The sequence below is a fragment of the Pholcus phalangioides genome, unplaced genomic scaffold, assembly GCF_987345545.1.
Source record: "Pholcus phalangioides strain wild (caught in Gottingen) unplaced genomic scaffold, Ppha-v1.0 ptg000015l_1, whole genome shotgun sequence".
Classification (NCBI taxonomy): domain Eukaryota; kingdom Metazoa; phylum Arthropoda; class Arachnida; order Araneae; family Pholcidae; genus Pholcus; species Pholcus phalangioides.
The window spans coordinates 91,154,868-91,177,342 of NW_028301608.1; the positions used below are offsets into that span (position 1 = coordinate 91,154,868).

Below are 22,475 nucleotides of genomic sequence, written 5' to 3' on the forward strand. Positions count from 1 at the left end.
AAAGTTTCTCGACATTTAGATGAGGGGGTGGGGGTGGGGGGGGGGGTGACCATGTGAAGAAAATGTATGGTCAAAAGGGAGCCACGGGCTGAAAAATGTTTCAACCAACACTGGCTTAGATCGTTGAAGAATTCCTTTTCATGTTATGATATTTTTGTTTAGAAGAAAAATGCCCGTAAATATTGCTTGAAACGGAGAGAGAGAGAATTTTGTGCCAAATACCCCTCTGCCACCTATAAAATAAAACCAAAAAACTATTTATTGTAAATTCTTCAAGTGAAATGATGGTTTTATACTGGTATATGAAAAATGAACAATATTTTGTGGTAATACCATGTATTTTTATTTTCCTGTTAGATATTGGTGTAAATCTTGGGTGTCATATAACACTGGTTGCTATATACGTTTTGCCGCGAAATTATTCTGTGGTAAACATAAAAACATATTAACCGGTATTATGGCGCATAAAATTTACGCCAATATGTAGCATGAAAATAAAAAAAATGCACGCTATCATACCATATGCTACTTATTTTCATGATGTGAACACCGTATTTAGTAAAACAACAAATTTCACTTGGAGTGTTATAACAATTAGTGTTTTTATTTGATAGGCGATAGTGGGGGTCCAAGCCCAATTAGTTTTTTTACTACGTGTATCGGAAATGTCTGCATAAATGCAAAACATAGTATCCGGTATTGGGGGTCATGAAATTTCCATCGGTTTGCTATCATGAAAATACTACAGTATAATGCAACATACCACATACCTCTCATTTTCATGCTGCTTTACTGGTTTGAAACAACAACTAGTTTTACTTGAAGAATCACAACAAATTGTTATGTTTTTATTTGATAGGTGGCAGCAGGGGTGCCAGTTCAACGATGAATGATAAATATTCATGATAAAAAAAAAATAAGTTTTGGGAAATATTTTCCACCTGTTATTTTCTTTTCCCCCCGGTTTTCCAACCATTTGAACAAAACACAAAAATTCTACGTTTGTAAGTGAATTCAAAAATTGGAGAAAAGTTGGGAAAGAACAGCATAAACGAGGGAAAGAAACGCTGTCCGTGAGTTTATGATGCTCCTCCCAAGTTTTCTCCGATTTTTGAATCCAAATTTATTAGCGAATATTGCTCTTAGGTACGCGGTATTTTCTTCTGTTGGCCTCAGGAGAGACAGGGCAATGACTTTCTAATTGGGTTTTGGGGCACACGGGGACTGTATAAAAAGTTAATTTTTTTAATTTTAATAACTATACAATCCATTGCAACAGGAATTACGTATCTGAAGTATACACATTATTGGGATACCTTTTCTCATTGGTTGTATGCTTCTAGGATCTACAGTATGTCAAATAGGATAAAACTATTCAAGAGTAGGGATATCTGTGGAATTTTTCATTTCGATTTTAATTTTCAACATCTCACGAAAGGAACAAAGACAAAAAACATGCTCTTTGACAATTGGGGGAAAAAAATCTTTGACACAAATGAGCTAACGAAATCATGAAATACGGCACTAATACGCGGAGTGACATCGATTGACAAAAAAGAACAGGGTATATGGCACGCCACACGCTTGATGATGGGTAGTACAACAAATATACACGCTTCGATGAACGAAATGATTCTTAAAATATATAAATACACATAATATGATATGCGAGTAAAAAAGAAAGTTCAGAGCGCGATGCATTCGTCAGCCAAATTAACTGGATGGGAATAAACTTCGTGGTTGTCCATGGAATCCGACGGTTTCTCCAAGAAGTGAGACTGAGCTCTTCTCCTTCTTTGCGGTGACTTTTCCAAGTCGCACACTTCTCTGAGGAGACTCTGTATCATCCAGGGCTGATGATCACGGAATAAGTGCGGTGTCACGATGATTCTTTGGAAGTGGAATCCCGTCTTCCAGAGCGACCTCACGCTAGAAAGGAGGGGGGAAAAAATAAGAACTATATATTATAGAGAGATCGACATATAGGTACGTATTTACAGGAGGGCGGCAAGTACGGAGCTGCGGGAAATTTGAGTAACGAGTGGTCAAGAAAATTAGTAGAATGACGAAATAGAAGAAGATAGAGCGACAAAACTTGTAAAGGCCACTGTAAATTTGCAACTGCCCATCGCGCGAGGGGTGTGTGTGACCAAACGAATGACGTAGAGAATTTGCAATTATGTGAGTGAACGAAAGAGCGTGCAAGCACGTTAGCGAACTAAAAAAGTGACCCAGAGGGTGTAAAAGCATATCGATGACCAAAAGAGTGACATGGTGAGTGTGCAAACATGTGAATGACCAAAAGAGTGACATGGTGAGTGTGCAAACATGTGAATGACCAAAAGAGTGACATGGTGAGTGTGCAAACATGTGAATGACCAAAAGAGTGACATGGTGAGTGTGCAAACATGTGAATGACCAAAAGAGTGACATGGTGAGTGTGCAAACATGTGAATGACCAAAAGAGTGAACTAGATTAACTTTATCGTATTGTGTTGTTGGTTCGATTGCTCTTCGCGGAGAGACTTTTATATTGAGAGACGCTTACATTCGTGTTTTGGAGTTAAAAAAATCACAGAAAACCAATTTCAGCTGACCACCACCGTGCTGTCAACCGGATTCGAAGCTGGATCTAGCAAGAGGCCCACGCTGCGGCATTCTTGCTCTTTAGGCCGAGATGGCTCGCCCTTATTAGATACGAGCTTAAAGTGTATATTATATTGCAGTCAGAAAAAAATTTAAAGGAATTCTTTTTGCATAGATTCGTCATGATTTATACCCTACTGTAATAATGGGACTCACCCTTCTGGTGTCTTCTCCAGGTATAATATTCTTCCAGGAGGATAAAGTTGGCTATCTTTCGAACAATCGCTATCGATGGAGTCGCATCCCTTCAATTGGTACAAAGAAAAATGTAGAGAAATCAACTTTATGGGGGAAACATCCAATGAAAAATGTTTCATCTCATACGAGAAATTACATATTGATAGAAAGAGAAATGAAATTACGTTTAGAGTTTTAATTATTGTGTGTGTATTCGGCATAATCTTATATTTTCATGTGTCAAGGTCAGGACAGTGCATGCAAATTAGTTAGTGCTACAAACATTATTGCAGTTGTCAAAAGACTTTTGAGTGCTATTGTACGTAGGCCAGAATTCTGCGGAGTAGGTGATCTGTGCGTAAGAAGACCTTGTCCTGATCACTTTCACTGAAAATTTACGTGTCATATTTCTCGCTGTATCGTTTATGGATAAGACGAGAAAATATACGTTGATGTCTGGCATCAATGAGGCATGGCAGTGCAGCAACTAGGCTGGAGCAACCGGGGCACTGCGCCTGCGCCACCGAGTTGAATGGGGGCCACCACACAAAAGTTTACATTTGTTTTGCATAATAATTACCCTTTCAAGAGGGACCCCCAAGGAAAAGTCTGCTCCGGGGCCCCGAGAAAGCACACTACGGCCCTAGGCATGGCCGTCTCAATTCTCTTGTCGAAGATTCAAAATGCCTCCTGTTTTGACTGGGGGTTCCTCTAAACTATATAATCGCTATAAAAAACTACTGTAATTAACAAAATATAGCAAAGCGGGCACACTCGGTTCTGTAGCGAAATGTCGCGATGACGTCACGCGTGACGTCAGGTGGTACCGACTCCAGCGCCCTTGTTATGTGATCCTGGTACCATAAATAGTGTTGAATAGGACCAATTGAAAAGATGGGAATATATATATATATATATATATATATATATACAGTCAAATCCCGTTATAATGAACTCCAAGAGACCGGAAAAATCACTTCGTTATGACAAAATTTCGTTATACAGGAATTCCAGGTTTCTTGCATTGTTCCCATGTAAACTTATCTGGGGATTAGAAAAGTGTTCGTTATAACGACATTTATTTTTTTCTCTATAACGGTATTCATAAAATGGGATTCGACTGCGTATATAGACATACCTTCTCGCTGTCATCTGGCGTATGATCATTCGGTGTGAACGGATTCACTTGTGCAACTTTTCCAGCTGATTTGAAGATCTCTTTGTTGAATAGGAACTTTACGAAAGCTTGAGAAATTATTTTATACTGAAATATATAATAATAGAGAGAGGGATTAGTTATCGCAAAGAATCGGCACAGACACGTAACCTTCTTAATCGATTCGTTATTCGAAATGTGACCAACGAAATCATTCGAGCCTACCTTTGGAGTAGTGCATTCATTGAGACTCTTGATGATATCAGTGCGTATTTCTTCGCACGAAGTGACGCACAACCTCGGTACGACATCGTCGCCCGCGACCACCGAGAACACGAAGTCGTAAGTCGTCCTGATGCCTTTCAGGGACAGCGCCGCGAGAGGACCGTAGGCGTAGCACCGGACGTCAGGGTATTGCAGCCGTAGTTGTAGGCCGAGTACGGTGGCGATGCTGCCGCCCAGGCTGTGGCCGGTGAGCACGAGGCTGTAGTCGGGATTGTCTCTCAGGGTTGGCCTGAGTATGTCCAGTTCGTTGAGCTTGTTGTGAATGAACCGCGCACTCCTCAAGACGCCACGGTGGCAGAAAAAGTTCTGAACGTTGTCCACTCGTTCTTTCTCGGCGTCGAAGTCCGTCACTATATCGGATAGCGAGAAAGTACCGCGTATCCCCACGACCACCGACGACATGTGCGTGTCAACGGCCACGAAGAAGGCCGGCTCGTATATTGCCGTGCAGTAGGACGCGTAGATGATGTCCGTTCCACTGGAAGCAGCTTTCTTCAGTGCGGCTATGTTACAGTTGCAGCAGTTGTCGGTACCGATGGAATTTTTATTGGCGTTGCGGCTCGAGCATGCACAGCATCTACAGTAGGATACACAAAAATAGACGGAATCATTCAATTTATATACCATTGAAAAACAAATGACTGAAACTGATGCTATTAGGAGACCAATATGGCCAGCGCTGTCGTTGTCAATCGACATAGCGTCAAATCCCGATGAAATGATTGATCGATTTAGCGAGGAAAATGGAAGACCGAGTTCGCTAGAGAGTGCGTATCCATTAGACCAGTGGTTTCTCAAACTTTTTGTCCTATTCATTTCAAGGGAGCATTACGCTGCTCCCTTGTCCTATTCATGGTTCGTCTGCGGCTTCCCAGGATAGTTTAGTAGATATTATGTGTTCATAAAAGAACACTTCAAAGCGTAAATACGCACACACAGGGTTAGGGAGAAATAAGTTTCCCCCTTTAAAAAGCGAGGAAGTGTGTTCTACTGCTAAAATTTCGACTACAGATAGTTCAAATGATGCACTTGTCACATTTATCAAAGAAAAAAAAACAGAGCAAAATTCTTCGGTAGGTGGCGCTGGAGCTCACATATAAATATTGAATGTGCTTACACGTATAAATGCTTAATACGTAGCACTCTCTAAAACTGTTAAATACTCTCCCCATCTTCATTTTAAATAATGTGCTGTAATCGCACACGACAGCATCCGGCTCCATGTTTTTGGATATTTCAGCAGACTCATTGCGTTCAGCAGTAGAAAATATAGCTTTGCAGTTAGAGCACATCGTTCAAAATGAACGGAAGACATATTAAGCAATTTTAGTGCTGCATATTAAACATTTATATGTATAACCACACGTGTTAAATATCTATACGTGTGCTTCAGCGCCATCTATCTACGGATTATTGTGTTATTTTTCTTTTATTTAAAAAATGACAAGCGCATCATTTGGAAGCGTCTTGTAGTTCAAATTTTGTCTCATTTCGAGCGGTAGACTCCAGAGATCTCGGAAAAGTGGAAAACTTATTTCTCGCTAACCATGTACATACATCGATATTTCCAGCTCGTCGAGACGCCCCTGAGAAAGGTTGGCGCCGCTCCTAAGAGCCGTAACTCACAACTTGAGAAACAATGCATACTGCATTAGGCTCTCGATGGCCGAATCGGCAAGTTGACACAAATGTTATGCATGTTCATCATGTTTATGCTGTCCAACCCGTTTTGAAAAAGGAACTGTCCTGTTTTGCTCCAAATGGCAATTTTTTTATGGCATGATTTTGGTTCGATTATAGCAGAAATGACAGATTTTAATACGGGGGGGGGGGGGTCTTCAACCTTTCACACATTACGGGTCAAATTAGGACTTCCCATGAAACTCGAAGGCCTCCACATCAAGTCATACTGCGATATTTGTAATTCTTAGAAGAATCGTGGCCTTTAAAATTGAAAATTTTTATTTGTTCTGAAATTAATTTCTTTCAGTGAGATTCGGAAAATACTTTTTGTTATTTTTCTTTTACTTAATTTGGAATTCTTTCCTTCATTGATTCTGAAATGATTTCTTTCACTGATTCTTAAATGATTTCTTTCACTGATTCTTAAATGATTTCTTTCACTGATTCTTAAATGATCTCTTTCACTGATTCTTAAATGATTTCTTTCACTGATTCCGAAATTACTTATTTCACTGATTCTTAAATGATTTCTTTCATTGATTCTGAAATTATGGATTTCACTGATTCTGAAATTATGGATTTCACTGATTCTGAAATTATGGATTTCACTGATTCTCAAATGATTTCTTTCACTGATTCTCAAATGATTTCTTTCACTGATTCTGAAATTATTCCTGTCACTGATTCCGAAATTATTCCTGTCACTGATTCCGAAATTTAATCCTTTTAATGTATTTTCAGATGTTTCCTCAACATAGTTGGCGGGCCAGTGCGGAAAGCTCTCCGTGAACAGCTAGTGATTTTCAGATAGCATAGGAAAACAAAGAGCACATACAGTGTGTTTCACTAGAGTGTCCAAAAGGAATAAAAAATCCTATGGTTGATTGTGAAATTGAAGTAAAATATGATCAGCGCTAAAGAAAAGAAATTTCTCTGTGATAATTTCACTCATATAAAGAATATTTGAGGGGGGATGTGAAAATTAAAATATTTACACGAACCCCATCTATAATTCAATAAATAATATTTCAACTAAATTTAAATTAAAAGTAGGTTAAAATTAAATTAATTTTTTTTTACATTCCTCTAATTATTATTTTATATTGGAGTGGGAATTATAACAGGCTAATTTTTATTCTTGTTGTTGATATTTGATTTCATATTTGATTGTAATTTTAGAATCAACCGTAGAATTCTCATTCCTTTCAGACACTCTTCGCGCAACACCCCTGTATATCTAGTACGTACCTCGTGAAAGCAGTTGATAACAGCTTCAGTGGATTTGTTGAAACTAGTAGAGGCCAACCATAAGTGTACTTGGCGTAACTGAAGAAATACAGTGCGTTTTCCGCATTCATCCAAAGTGGAACTGAAGGATCTTCAAATAATAAAACATAATAAAGTTATTATAAAATTGTAAAATCCCAATATAATGTACAAAGTGTGTGTTTATATTTTTTTCTTTATTTCTCATTGTTGTGTTGTCTACGTCAGCAGTTCCCAAATGCTTTTAGTCGTGGAACCCCCAGAAAACGTAGTGTCTGCCGCGGATCCTCACCATTTATAGCAGCTATCTATCAGCGAGAATATTCTCGAACAGTGGACGACATATACTATGCAATACTGTTGAATGTGATACGACAACAGTGCTATCTATTGAACTGTAAAAGAACTAAAACAACGTTTCACATATCCTAATGGCAGTCTATCAACGTTGCGTGTGTTAATTTAATCAACCGTTTTTAAGTAGTTTATTTAAAACATCGTGTAATGTTTTTCCTTATCGTAACACCAGAAAATTTGAGTTCCTTCAGACACAAACGAAACCTGACCATTTATTGCGTATAGTCATTAGTAATCACTTTATTTTTCAGCGACGGCAATGGCTTTTTACCTGCAAAAATTTGTTGAAATGAGCTTTCCTTTTCCCGATCTTGACAAAATTTTTTCACACTTACATCAACATACACTATTTACTACATGAACATACAAGTAACATAATAGGTCTCTCACGTAAAAGGTCCCCTGATAAGACCGGTAGAATGGCCATAAAAAATTGTGCCGCGGGACCGGCGAATCAAGCTGAATTCTTGCCATTCGAATAGCAACTCAGGCCTCGGTAATGCTCAGCAGAATATGCAGAAAGCATTTCAGCCTATCTATCAAGAATAAGCTGATTTTATATAAGATGATAATTCGGCCAGTGCTCTTACACGCGGCGCCTGTATGGCTGTTTACCAGAAGATAACCCGATTTGCCTCGAGCGGTTCCAGAATAAACCGCTCAGGAGGTGTACAGACATGCAGTGGTTTCTTCGCAACCGCAATAACAGATGAGACTCCAAAATTAAGAACATTACAGTATACGATAAAGAAAACTTGCTAAAAAATTCTTTGTGACAGACATCTGAATTTGTGCTGAAATTTCACCTTATAATAGCAGAGAGAAACTCCGGTGTTCCTCTACACCACCTCTGGTTCGCGAACCATGGGTTGAGAAACGCTCTAGTAAACAGTTATCATAATTAGAGAAACTAATGGCAGCATTAAACATATATAACAAGCATTACACAGAAACAAACTTCACTTCATGTTCACTACACGTACACACACATTCCAACATGTACATTTCGTTAGAGCAGAGGAGTATGGACGAGGTGTATGTGTGGTTTAGTAGTAGAAGTAAATAATTAAAGGAGGAAAATATAAGAACATTATAAAAATTAACTGACCACCAGGATTGACATAACTGTAACTATAAAGCGAGTCCATGAACTTTAATCTATTCTTCTCTGAAGCATGTCTCTTACTGATTATCACCAATCCTGTCAGAACGTCGGAAGGGATGAGGTCTGTATCCCGGACCTGAAACCACGGGGGGAAGAAAATGTCCATTTAAACTCCAGAAATAAATATATATATATTTTCTCTTGTAATTTGTATCGTATAAACACATCGTCATCACGGACAATGAATAATATGCGATAGTAAATTTTTATGTCGTACCTCGAAGAAAGAGGCGAAAAAGTCGGCGATGTCTTTGTAAATGGATCTGTTATTGTCGTTGATTCCCAGGCAACAGCAAAGGCACTTCAACCTTACGTAAAAAAAAAAGAACACAATGAATCACGTGATCTATATTACACTGGGTTAATACGAACTCATGGTGCAAGCTTCAAGAGGGGGTATTAGATTTCCATAAACATCGCCATAGTCGATGCAGAGCCACTTATTCTATCATAACAATATATATATATATATATATATATATATATATATATATGTATTTTCTTTAATACATTTCTATTATCACGAGTGCTGACATCTCCACCAGATGCCGAGACCAGTGATGTCGCACATTCTTGGGCCCCCAAAAACGGCTTATTTACCTTAACTCAGTGTTTCTCATAGCTCAACCTTTGTCAGGGGCATCGCGGCGGGCTGGAGATATTGATTTATATGCCTATTTACGCTTTGAAGTGATTCTTTTATCAGTTAAAATATTCACTAAACTATTCCGGGGAGCCGCAGAGGAGCCATGAATTTGGCAAGGAGACCGTGAGTGACAAAAGTTCGAGAAACACCGGTTTAATCCCTTTATGTACAGGCTTTTGTTAACGAATTTGGATGATCTGTATTTAAAGTATCAGCGATAAATCTAAAAAAAAGATGGTTTCCTTGTTCGCATATTAGAAATGGAAGGGAAAAAGGATCATAGTGAAAAATGTTCTCCTTCATCCTCTCTCTCCCACCCTTCCTATTTCCAGAGAAACCTACATAATTGTTTCCCTTCCCTTTTCTCTCTCTCTTTATATTAGAAACATGTATTGTATATATATATGGGGCGGGGGGATAAACAGGAGTATAGACAAAAGGAAAAAAAACCGACTTCATAGGGGTACAGTAAATGTTCGATTGTCAGAAAAGAGGTGAAAAAAATAGAGTGAGAGGGAATGAATTTCTCTTTCATTTGCGTTTGAACGAGATACCTCGTTTGTGATCGTTAAGGTGTTAAAAATGCGATATGAATTGCTACTAGGCAAAAGCAACACAAGAACCGCAACTATAATTTCTATATATATTTCCCCTTCGAAACAACATCCCCAAATGAAATCAATAGACTTTCTGGATATTATGCCAAGGTGAACTGGGGGTAAAAAAATTCCGTTGTCTCTCCACCGGGAAACGAACCCAGGACCTCTTGTTAACCGGGCAAGCGCACTGACCATGATACCAAGACGGGATATGTTCCTCCTTAAACAACGCACATTAGCGTGACTTGCTGGGTAGATCAATTTTGATGTGTCGAATTCAGAAAATGTCAGCATGATAAATTACGTTGCCTAGAACAGTGATGAATAAGTTCGAATTCTATTCGCTTTCCAGTTCTAATATTTTCGTACAAGAGAAAAGTGACATACTGATTTGTATGGAATCCCTGCTGCCTCCTATCCTATAAGAACAAAACGATTTGTTGTAAGTTCTTCAAGTAAAATTGACTGTTGGTGTTATACCGGTGGGCAGGATGAAAATGAGCAATACGTAATTATAATACAATATTTTTATGCTGTATACCGTGCGCCAACCGTGCTGTGGTACCTCAACAAACCAAGCCAAGGAAGGCAATCAATCAATCAAACAATGCTGTATACCAGCTATCTTCAACCGGTTGCCCACGAGTACCACTGTGCTCCTTATAGCACCAAGAGTGCTTAATGCTCGTGTCCAATTTCGTGCCCGATCAACGCTTCAATTAAACACCCTGTAAAAATGGTACTCAAGGATCTCACAATTATGCAGATTGCAAGTATACGTTTATCAAAGTCGCCATAAGGGGTGAAGTTCGTTTGTTGATAGGTATAGGCCAGGCCTCGGCAACCTATGACCCGCGGGATAATTGACCCCGTAACCGATTATGACCCATTTCATAATTTCAAGTGACCCACTGGTGTTCCGAAAATAAGGTATAATTATATTCGGGTACCCGAAACATCTTCTTAGTACACACATTTTGGTTGATTTTGATCCGCAGCCAATAAAGGTTGCCGACCCCTGGTATAGGCAGTGCTCGTGATTCGAGAATGGTGGAAGACCCCTGCTGTATACCGATGGAAATCCTCTACTCGCCATAATATCGATTGCTATATTTTTATGTTTTGCTGAAAAATTATTTTGTGGTAAACTTAAGAGCATAGTAATTGGTATTATGGACGCATAAAATTTACACCGGTGAGCATCATGGAAATGAAAAAAATATATGATATCATGCCGTATACTATTCATTGTCATGCTGCCCAGCGATTTAAAACAACAACCAATTCTACTTGAAGAACTACACCAAATAGTTTTGTTTCTATTTGATAGGTGGCAGCAGGGAGTTCGACTTCAACAATGTTTTCCGCATGACAGAATATAATATGCTAGAGAAGTTAGAGGAAATTTTCTTCCTGTTATTTTTTTCCTTTCGCCGGTTCGCAAATTATTCCTCCCATTTAATGCCGGTCCGTGAAATAGTTCACTTATAAATCTCATTGGTCCGCAAGTAGGGAAAAATACTGGCTTTTATAGACGGTTAAGGAGACACATGGGATGTTCAAATCCTTAAAAGTAACGATTTATTTACTTTTTCATAGAAAAATAACGAAATATAAGTAAAATATTTGAAATAAACTGGATTAAAATCATATCGTTAGTTCTTTTTTTATTCCGATTTTTTTTTAAAAGCATGGTTGTCTACTGGAGGAAAATAGCATTTTTATTTATATTTTCCTTCATGTTTGTTTTTCGCTACAAACTGCTGATATTCCAAGTTTTTTCCCTCTTTGCGAATCAAATTTCATTCACACACACACACACACACACACACACAATTCCCTCAAAATTTTACACACTTGTTGCTTATGACCTTTTTGAGATAACTAAGCATCCATTTATGAATATACATCAATGTTTACTGCATAAAACATTATTTTATTGTGGGGGGGGGGAAGCTTTTTTAACATATTGCACTTTAAAAAAAAAATTTTTTTTTCCTCGCATACCATTAGACACATTTTAAAATGCATGATTACAAATATTTGTGTGGGACTTTGGAAGAAAAATAGAAAAAAAAAATGAATGGATTTCAGTAAAATATGAAACGCAGGTGATAAATACAGCTAATTTCAGTTTTGCAGTCATTTTTCAATAAATTAGTCATTAAACTCTTTACGATCACGGACGTAATATTGCGTCCAAACACCAGTGAAATTAATTCAACCAAAAAAGTTCTTTGCGTTTTCTTTCCTCTCCCTTCACTAACGCGAAGCTTTATAGTAACCCTATCTCTACGGAAGTGTTGCTCTTTCTTTTTTTCCTTCCTTTCTTTCCATACTCCTATTAATTTTTTCCACACATATAATGTATCTTTCTAATATACATGTAAGAGTGAGAGAGAACACGTAGAGTGAGGGTGAAAAGAGGACTAAAAAAAAGAACTCTCTTATCTACCTCTTATATATTATACTTTTTCCTTTTATATATACAGTACATATATTTTTTATTTCCCAATTTTTTCTTTTTCTAACGTGCGGTTTGGTTAGCACAAGGTTACCAGATTTATCGCCGATTCGTCAAATAGAGATATGTAATTCAAATTTCTTGCCGAAATCTTGAACGTGGAGTTGTTTAACATAAAATATGTCCCCAAATAATTTGATTTGATTAGATTCACCGAAATGCATTTATTTTAGGTGTTTAGGCTATTTATATAAAAACCACATTAGCTCAAAACACACATTCAAGAAATATAATTCTTCATTTTGAACGTCCCTCGTTTCCTTTAGAAACTGGATTGTAACTGATGAAAAAGAATCATTATACCTGCATGCCCATATTTTCCGAGATTTCTTGTAATACTTTGTCGAAACGAATCTGTTGTTATCGCCGTTTCCATCCGACGAGAATCTCAAAGATCCCAACGAGTTGTAAGTGAGGAAAATCATGACTGTGATGGCAACGAAATAGACCATGAAACAAACCGTCGTCGCCTGAGAAATTCAGTAAAAGAGGAAATCAATTGAACTAATTACATGATCATAAAAAATTTATAAAGCAATCAATAAAATCAGACTTTGATGGGCTTACGTGGATGAAATTGGTGGTGATCGGAGGAATACAAATACAGAAATCGGCGCTGAAGATCCCCAACCATATGCCGATGATAGTGATGAACAAATCCAAAGAGAACAGCGCTATTTTTATGTACAGAGTTGCCGGTAGATAGGCTCTTCTCCCTTCCTAGAAAGCACGTCATAAATCAGAATTAACGAGATTTTCGTTAATTTATCTTCGAAAAATCACGGTAAACATTTGTTTCCAGTGGCGTATTTACAGGGGCGCTTAGTGGGCAAAAGAATGAGCGGTCAAAAATATTAGTAGAATGAGGGGCGGGGGGGGGGGTCAAATTAGTACTGTATAGCCGGGACGAGGTCAGTGAGTGGCCAAACGAGTGACTTACAGAATTTCCAAGCATACGAATGAAAAACTAATATCCAAGAACTTAGTGACCTAGAGCCAGTGCAGGCATGTGAATGACCAAAAGAGTGGCCTAGAGGGCGAGGGACCATGTCAGTAAGCGATCAAAACAGTGACATATGCAGCATAGGCGGAGATTGACTTGGAAGTCTGGGGGGGGGGCAAGTTCATTATTGTTGGGGGGGGCACGATGATGATGATGTCAGCTCATATATACATGTATACATTAGATCAGTCGACTCCACCTTTGACGCTGGGTATCTCCGCCCATGATGTGCAGTACAAGCATGTGAATGACCAAAAACGTACGCAAGCACGTGAGTGATCAAAAGATTGACTTGGAGATCATGGATTTTCAACGTAAAACTTCTCGGAGAACCCTTGATAATCATAAGGCTATACCATGGAATCCTTGATGATAATGAGGCTGTTCTACAGAACTCAAACAAATGTTGAATATTTATTGTTTAGTCATCCAAGAGACAGGGCCGTCGTAAGAGCATCTTGCCCCCCTCCCCTCCGGGCCTAGTGATTTTTCTCAAGCTCTACCCGGAAAATTCTCAAAAAATCCAACTGCTTCTCGTTTTTCTGAGGTCTGAGGTCTTCTCTTGAGTCCCCCCGGGCCCATGCGTCAAGACGGCACTGCCAAAAGAGTGGTCTGGATTTTTTTAAACTCAACACTATCCCGTTAAAATTCAAAATAAAGAACAACTTTGCGAGTATCAATCACAAGAAAGTTTTCTTCTTTGAAAGCTCTCTCGATTCCGTGGTGTTTGATCACGCGGGACTCCATTAAAAGCTGCAACGGAACACTAGTTGGAAACCCACGACTTAGAGACACAGGCTTATTTACAGGAGGAGAGGAGAGGGGGCAAGCATATTATAGCACAGAACGGCGAATTCGACGAATTAGTGGTCAAGAAAATTAGACAAGAATGGGAGTAGGGCGGCAAAACCGTAAATCTCCGCCTCTGCTTGTTTCAGGTATACATCATCAGAGACGGGATCAAGTATTTAGTGGTCCGATGCAAAAACAGCTTTGCGGGCCCTCTAAAACGGGGTTTCCCCGATCCTCCAGTGTCCACGAGCACCCTGGTGCACGCCAAGTTTGCATTTGTACCTGAGAATGAATATCATACTACTAATTCATGGTCATTATAAAAAAAAAACCATTCAACAATAAATTTGAGCGATAGTGCTCAGCTGAAAAATTGCAAGTGTGTCCCTAGGCACTTAAAGTTTGGGGGAGGGGGGGGGTGTCGGGGCTAGACAACCGACTGTATACTCAGGGCTGCAACTAGATACTCTTTCAGCCGAGAAAGCATACATTATGCATCCCTCATGTATAATTTGGAATAATTTTAAAAAGAGAATTTAGCTCTCTCTCTCTCTCTCTGCTCCAGTGCTCGACACACTAGGACACTAGATCCACCTGCATTATTATCCTGGCATAGATTGGAGGGGGGGGGGGAAGGGAAGGTTCTGCTAGAACTCTGGGCCAGAAGGTTCGATACCTGAATTTTAGAGGTCTTGGCATGCCCCCCCCCCCTCCCCACATCCTTCAGCAGAGCCCTTAGGATAGGATCTTTGGTGGGCCTCACCGTAGTGAATTTATAGTACGAAAAGACAAAAAGGGATGAGAATCCTCCCGGACTAGAACCCTGTACATCCCGCCCTTGTAGGGACCGTGGGTCTGGAACAGCATTTTAAGCTATTTGCTTTGTTAATGCTAAGTCAAACGTTAAAAACATTCAAGTCAAAATCAAAGTATTTTTATCCCAATTTGCGGTCCGGTGCGGTCGCATCCTTCACGCCTGCCTCAGGTGTCCCCGGATTTACACGTCATTTGAATAGATCTATTTGTTTTCCTCAATAAAAATAACGTAAAAAAATAATCAATTAACGATCACAAAATCAAGGCTTACCCGCAAGACTGATCCCTGAGCACTGAGCCATGTCATAATACCGCATAGTGGTATATTCAGAGCTAGATCAACCAGCATCAGTAATAGGTATTCCTTGACGTATTTCTTTTCGACGCAATCGTCGTAATCCTGGTAAACCGTCCAGGTCATGTAACCCGCTGCCACCAACCTACAAATATATATATAATGACAAAACGAATCGGTATATGTGCGACTCCCTGCATATAACTGGCTGAATAATTGATGTCGGTTATTATATTGTTTGATGATTTGTACTCACCATGCAGTCCGAAGGACAGTTTCGATAGCTAGCGGAAACAGCAGCAGATCCCCGGCTACCAACCATTTCCGGTTGAACAGAACTAGTCCCGGCATGACAGAAATTCTGCAACAATTAATGAATTCATGTTAATGATGATCATGAAATATACATTGTGACCAAACACGCTATCACCACTTTACCGTGAATGCATTCCGTAAACATTCCTGTGCTGGTATTTCGAAGGAATTCGTTGCAAGGTGAAACGTATGGTGTGACTGAATATGTGTGGGGTTCTAATGGATTTATGTCGCCAGAGTTGTTGCGTGTCTCGTCTCCTAGTGGTGCTGCTATCTATTTTCCATATTTTCAAATGGAATTAGCAGACGGCTGAATTTTCTTGTCTCGTCAGTAGCTGACAAACTCACTCATGGATTTTCTGAAGAAAAGTAGGTTAATAGTAAGGTAAATACATGCATGTTATTGAATTTAAGTGTGCCATGACTACACATTAAACTCAGTATTTATGCATGTACAGGGATTTATAGAACATAGGGTGTTCTATAAATTCGTAAATAGCTTAAGATTTCATAAAAATTTAAGGAATCGGTACAATGTGGTTGGTAAAGAAGTTATTCTTACGAAGATATATATTTTTTTGGTACAAAAAAAAAGTTCAACTTTTTTTCGATAGAGGGTGTTCCACGAAAGAAAATCACAGGATTCTGAACCTGAACCTGTCTTAAATCTCTTATGTGTCCGAAACGCTCGCGAAACTTCCACCGGCGATTCGTGGCTGAGGTAAAACACAACTTCACGAATAGTCCTTTATCCACCAATGTCAACATCACGATGAAAACCATATGCAAGTGCCAATTACAAGAAAAAGCAGAAATGAGCTGTTTAATTATACATCCTGCATTTTATAAGGACTCTGATTTGCTTCCGTGCAGCACCCGCTATCGACAAAAATGTGAACTATTTTCTTTTTCTGTGACAAAAAAACATAAAAAAAACCTTCGTTAGAATAATTTTCTTGCACACAAACCTCATTCAAATAAAATCTACTCTTTCAATTTTTGTGAGTTTTTAAACTTTATCGTACGCCCTGTACACTTAAAACGAGTTTTATTTGGCCTTGGTACCTGTATAGTCTGACGTTTAAATTGTATTCCAGATTTATGCGATTTCAGATTGAGGTGGCCACTTCTTTTATAAAACTTTTTTAAACCTTTATAAACGTACAAATGTTGTAGAGGGAGTATCTTTAATTGATTGAAAAGCGGAAATGTATGCGTGAATCTATTTTTACTCAGAGTGGTACGGATGAAGGACTTCTGTGTGACGAAAAGTGTAGAAAGATTGCTGAAGTATATCCCCCCCCCCCCCCAACATGTAATGCCATAATTCTACCTAAATTCTAATAACTCAAAATAAAGCAGTTTCAAAATGAAAATTGGGAACATTTATTCCTAAGAAAATAAAATTTCCTAATGTTGCGATTTAATATTCTTCACTCAAATAATTAATGTGTTTTCCAGGATAGTCTTGAATATAAAAAAAATCCCTAAATATATATATACTTAAAGGTGTCTTCTCTATTGATAACTGTACACATACAATCCGAGATACAACCATCTGTCGTACTATGATATATTAGTACACTAAAATCATGGAAAGTACCAGAACCAAATAACATAAATTTAGTTTTATCTATATTTAATTTTAATTTATTATTTTTAAACCATATATTTATTGAGTTAAGATCATTTTGCATTTTATTCCTCAAGTTAATTGAAGAACTTTCACAGTAACAAAGAGCTAAATCATCAGCAAAAGCAGTGATTTTTCCTTTCAAATTAAAGTTATCATTTAGGTCATTTATGTATATTGGGAATAAAATAAGTCCAAGTACTGATCCTTGAGGTACACCAGATGTAATTTGCCTTTTAGAACTCAAAACGGAAGTTACTTCCACACTCTGAACTCTGTTAGTAAGATATGTTTTGAAAAATTTAAGTGGCAAACGCCGAATTCACGCATATTCAAGTTTGGTTAAAAGAATACTATGATTCACATTATCGAAAGCTTTGCTGATATCTAAAAACAATGATGCAACTTTACAATTATTGTTATCTGCTATAATACACATTTGAAGGAAAATTAACAAGAGCGTCCTGTGTACCTTTTGCTTTTTTGAATCCAAATTGATTCTCACTAAAAAAATTATTGCTGTCTATAAATTTAATTATTCTGGATTTAATTATATTTCCTATGACCTTTCAGAAGACAGATAGTAAAGAAATCGGTCTGTAATTATTAACACGCTTTTTGTCCCCTTTTTTTGTGTATTGGAGAAACGATTGCAAGTTTCAGGCACTCTGGAAATTCACTAGTGGTAAAATTTAAATTAAAAATAAACAATAAAACATTACTTACATATGGTGCGATGCATTTCAATGTTATGGAATTAATTTTATCAAATCTGACGACTCTTTGGAACGTAAAGAATTTATAATACTCAATACTTCATGACTATCCGTAGGGTATATAAAAAAATATTTCCCAAGAAAATTCAAATTTGAACAATTTAATGAATTACAATTACTAGGAAAATAATTATTTTTACAAAATTAGAAAAAAAGTCATTGAAATAGTCAAATATATTGAATGTAATAAATATATGAAAATGTAATAAATATATGAAAATGTAATCAATATACAATGAAACATTCAATATCAATTGAATTCGTTATTTCACCAATTGTTTCTGTAAATGATTTGTAAAAAATGCTGTTGCATTTATCCTCCCCACTTAATTTGTTAATTAAAGTTCATTGAGATTTTGAGTCATTGTTAGCTTGAATAAATGCTGCAGTATAATAATCATTATTTCGTTTTATCTCATCATTTAACGATAAAATTTTAATACATAAATCTTGAAATTATATTGCAGCTCAATATCAAACGGTTTCTTTTTAATTTCTTTCACTAATACTATATACTATACTTAATTTTAGTTTTTTTTTCCCCTTCACAACTCATATATAAGGTATTTATAAATTATTTTGACAACTCATATTACTACATCAATATATTTGTATATATTTTTCTTTGTCACATTTATACTTTGTTCTTCAAACCAAAACTAAGATTATTTGTGTTTGTGTATGTCAGGCATCTTCAACCAACACCACCTATAGCACAGGGCCTCCGCACGAAGCTTGTGACGTCAACGAAGAAGGCCATTTCTCCTATCGCCATTGGATACATTGCAAAAAAAAGGTAAAGATATCGCATGCGTCCACCTGCTATATCCAATGGCAATAGGTAAAATGGCCTTCTTCAGTGACGTCACGAGCTTCGTGCGGACGCCTTGTTCTATAGGTGGTGTTGCTTAAACCCGTGATCGATGCTCTTGTTCGATTTCGCGCTCACGAGTACTTGATCAACGTTCCAATTGAACGTTCCTTGTACTAATTGTATTCAAGAACTGAAATCATCCTAATTTCACGCATTCGTATGTCAAACACGCCGTAAGGGTGCTCTTCTTTTGATGGTGGGCACTGGCATTGCTCACGACTAGAAAAAAGTTTGAAGACCTCTGGGGTGCATGTGATTGGCCTATAATTTAATATCTGTTGTTGTTTATTATTACACATGCTCTCTTTGCATTTTATCATTTCTGCAAGTTGTATTTCTAATGTCACACGTTGTCATAGAATAAATGGATGAAATGATTCTAAAAAATAAATAAATAAATAAATAAAATAAAAATATATAACTACAGGGATGTGATCCCATAATTCCCGTTGCCGCTTTTTACTGGCGAACCGTTGATCTTAGAGGCAGACTTTCAATTAGAAAAAAGCATCCAATTAACGTGTAGACCTCAGATACGGCATTCATATCACAAATGGTTGTATAATTATTAAAATAAAAAAAAAATTAAAAATATCAACTTTTTATACGGACAACCAATTAGAAAGTTGTTGCCCTGTCTCTTTAGTTTATGCCGTTCTTTCCCAACTTTTCTCCGAGTTTCAATTCAAATATTTCATCATGTGTCGAACATTCCAGTTGGAAACGAAGAATTTTTTTTTTTCGGCCTCAGCAAAGACTGAGCAAAAACTCTCTCATTGGGTGTACGTATAAAAAGTTGGCATTTTTATTTTAATACTTATACAACCCCTTGCAACATGAATGTATGACGTATCTGAGGTCGACACGTTATTTGTGGATGCTTTTTTTTCCTGATTGGAATTATGCCACTAGGATCAACGTTCCGCCAGTAAAACGTGGCAAGGGGAATTATGGAGTAACCCTGTAAGTTATGTATTCACCTGGAAGTATGTATTTACCCTCCTTATTCGGCAACTTATGGGCCCACCCTTATACGACCCTGAGCCTAAATCGTGCCGGTTGCTCTAGACTAGTTACGGCCCTCGACGTGAATGTCTCTTAAATCACCTGACGGTACTGGGAGCATTCGCGAAAAGTTGCGTGACGAAATTCTTTAAATGCTTATATCTCAGGAAGTACGCAACGCAAGTCCAAAGCAATGGTACCGTTAGATGCACATTGCAAAGGTGCATTCAATAATATCTCCCCGGTTCCAAAAATCTCTCCCCGTCTGGGCACCATGCTTGCTGCCCTGATTCGTAACAAATTGTTTTCCGCTATATCTCGAGCAGCTCACAACGAAAATAGACGAAATTAATATCGTATGTTAGCTAATCCAAAGGCGAAGCCGATGATAATGACATAATTCCATTATGTCAGTACCTAGCACGTGATTCAAGGCACAAAAACGTATTCACGTCAGAACTATGACACACCTTGCCGCAATTTTTTACATGATTATCCAGCCGATGATACGCGAATAACGTTCAGATTCAGAGAAATATCGAAAGACTTACCGAGCTTACCTTCATGAGTAGAAGCTGAGCTTAAAATCGACTTCACATCAGGTTACTTTTTTCCGAAAGCTTCGGATCACGCTTCCGTCACAGATTACGTACTTAATTAAGAAAAAAGTCTGGATAAACCAAACGCAGGTGGTGAGATTTCCTATCAATATAAAGGGGGAAAAATCCAAAAAAATATTCTTCTGTGACTTCTCACGGAATAACGTGCCTGTAATGATTAATAAATGATAACATCTCCGCTGCCGCGATTCGTTTCGAAATCCATCGCACATGCGAGGAAACGACGACCACGTCACTTCGCTACGTAAGCGGTCAACCACAGGGAAAACGTGACCTGGATTGATGACTACTTTCTTTCACGCAGGACTATCACTTTCAATGGTATGAGGCAACACAACACAACACACAAAAAACAACAACAAGAAGAACCACGAGGAAACACTTCTTTTCTCGGTTAAGGTTCGGAAACGAATGGGAAGAAAATCGCGAGAGGTAGAAAAGCAGAATTTGTGGAAGATTCCAACCGGTTTACCGGCCGCGCAATAAATTGTGAGTCATTATTACTACTATGGTTCTTTCGGGAAAAATGTGAATAGAAATTGCTACCTAAAATAAAAAATAAGTTTTTTTCCCCAACGAACACCGCTAACGAGAAAACGACTCGAGAGTCATTTAGTTCTTATATATACGCACACACAATTACGCAAAAGAAATAAACGATAATAAAGCGCTCGGATGGGATTTCAAATGGAAGTCACCTTCATCATTTTCCCCCTTTTCCTCATTTATCGTCTTAAAGAAAAATTATTACCAGATCTACATAACCGAAAAAGGATTCTAATTACGTTTGTATACTAATTCAACGACTCTTCTCTATGTGCTCCTAGTCACGTCACCTACGATGTCCTTTGATCGACGCCACGGACGCCAATGAAGAAAAGGGGGGTGTTAGATGATCGAAATCCATTATATGTCATTATGTTAATGATATCGAAACTAATCGTAGAATTCGGAAAATGATCTTTTGAGGAATGGTTGTATTAATCGGATAAAAACAGTTGCATTCGTTTGCCATTTCGATTCGACTCTTAACATTTTTCAAATGTCTGTCAACTGATTGACCACAAAACTCCGTATCGTTGGGCTTCTTTCCAAGGTAACTTCGCGATCCATTTCCCCGATTCATATTTATAATTGAAATAATTATTGCCAAATATTTTTTACATTTGGTTAATTATATTAGTTTGAATAGATCTAAGGCCGGGATTTACATTATAAAAGTCTTGTAAAAGCTATTTGATAAAATTTGAAAAATTCAACTAATAAGTGAATGTAACCAATAGGATTATTGGTTGTTTTTTTAAAGTTTTGCAAAAGATCAAAATTTTAAAACGTAATCTTGGCCTAACAGATATACAGACTGTATATTTCAAAGTATCATGTTGACATTGAGGAGCTTTGAAAAAGGAGCTTTTGGATTTATGCATAAGAAAGAAGGGCATTTTACGTACATCAGGGTGATTCAGAACTCGTGGGACAAAACTTCAAGGGGGTGATAGAACACATCTCAAGAAGCAATTTCCGTCGTGCAATGCATAAGTGCAACGCAAGCGGTGAACCGCTAGGCGGCGCTCTCACTGAACGCATAAAGTGTTGGTTCATTCATTCGTCCCGCTTTTAAATGATACCATGGGCCCCACGACCCTCTGTGGCAGGGCCCCTAGACTGGAACCTTTGTCGGGCCCCACCTACACTGAATTTATAGCGTGAAAAAACAAAAAAATCAGAATCGTCTCGGGTCCTCGTCTATATTCCTCTGCGGAAATTTTAATGAATTAGTACATGTTGCAATGTGCGTGTACGTGTAGTGAACCTGAAGTGAAGTTTGTTTCTGTGTATAAT

The 22,475-nt window shown here is 37.9% G+C and overlaps 1 protein-coding gene across 2 annotated transcripts; it reads right to left on the reverse strand.

The window, feature by feature from the left end:
• Positions 1–1,390: 1,390 nt before the first annotated feature.
• Positions 1,391–21,046, reverse strand: LOC149077035 (diacylglycerol lipase-beta-like). 2 transcript variants are annotated; one of them, XM_089244772.1, is made up of 12 exons: positions 20,565–21,046; positions 15,667–15,771; positions 15,387–15,555; positions 13,072–13,224; positions 12,808–12,974; positions 8,953–9,043; positions 8,679–8,811; positions 7,196–7,325; positions 4,205–4,841; positions 3,962–4,087; positions 2,803–2,891; positions 1,391–1,929 (listed from the first exon to the last, which is right to left on the reverse strand). In XM_089244772.1, exons 2-12 carry the CDS (start codon positions 15,759–15,761, stop codon positions 1,686–1,688), a joined length of 2,034 nt encoding a protein of 677 aa, XP_089100898.1. In that variant the 5' UTR covers positions 15,762–15,771; positions 20,565–21,046; the 3' UTR covers positions 1,391–1,685. The 2 variants fall into 2 exon arrangements, with proteins under 2 accessions (XP_089100898.1, XP_089100899.1); XM_089244773.1 differs by having other exon boundaries at positions 20,574–20,788.
• Positions 21,047–22,475: the final 1,429 nt, after the last annotated feature.

What these genes read in the sequence shown, in the direction of transcription:
- LOC149077035 (XM_089244772.1), bottom strand. Translation starts at nt 15,761, where the DNA reads ATGCCGGGACTAGTTCTGTTCAACCGGAAATGGTTGGTAGCCGGGGAT. An exon ending in TTATCAACTGCTTTCACGAG is followed by an intron (nt 4,842 to 7,195) that starts GTACGTACTAGA and finishes ATCCTACTGTAG; the next exon opens with ATGCTGTGCATGCTCGAGCC. An exon ending in CTGGAGAAGACACCAGAAGG is followed by an intron (nt 1,930 to 2,802) that starts GTGAGTCCCATT and finishes CCTCCTTTCTAG; the next exon opens with CGTGAGGTCGCTCTGGAAGA.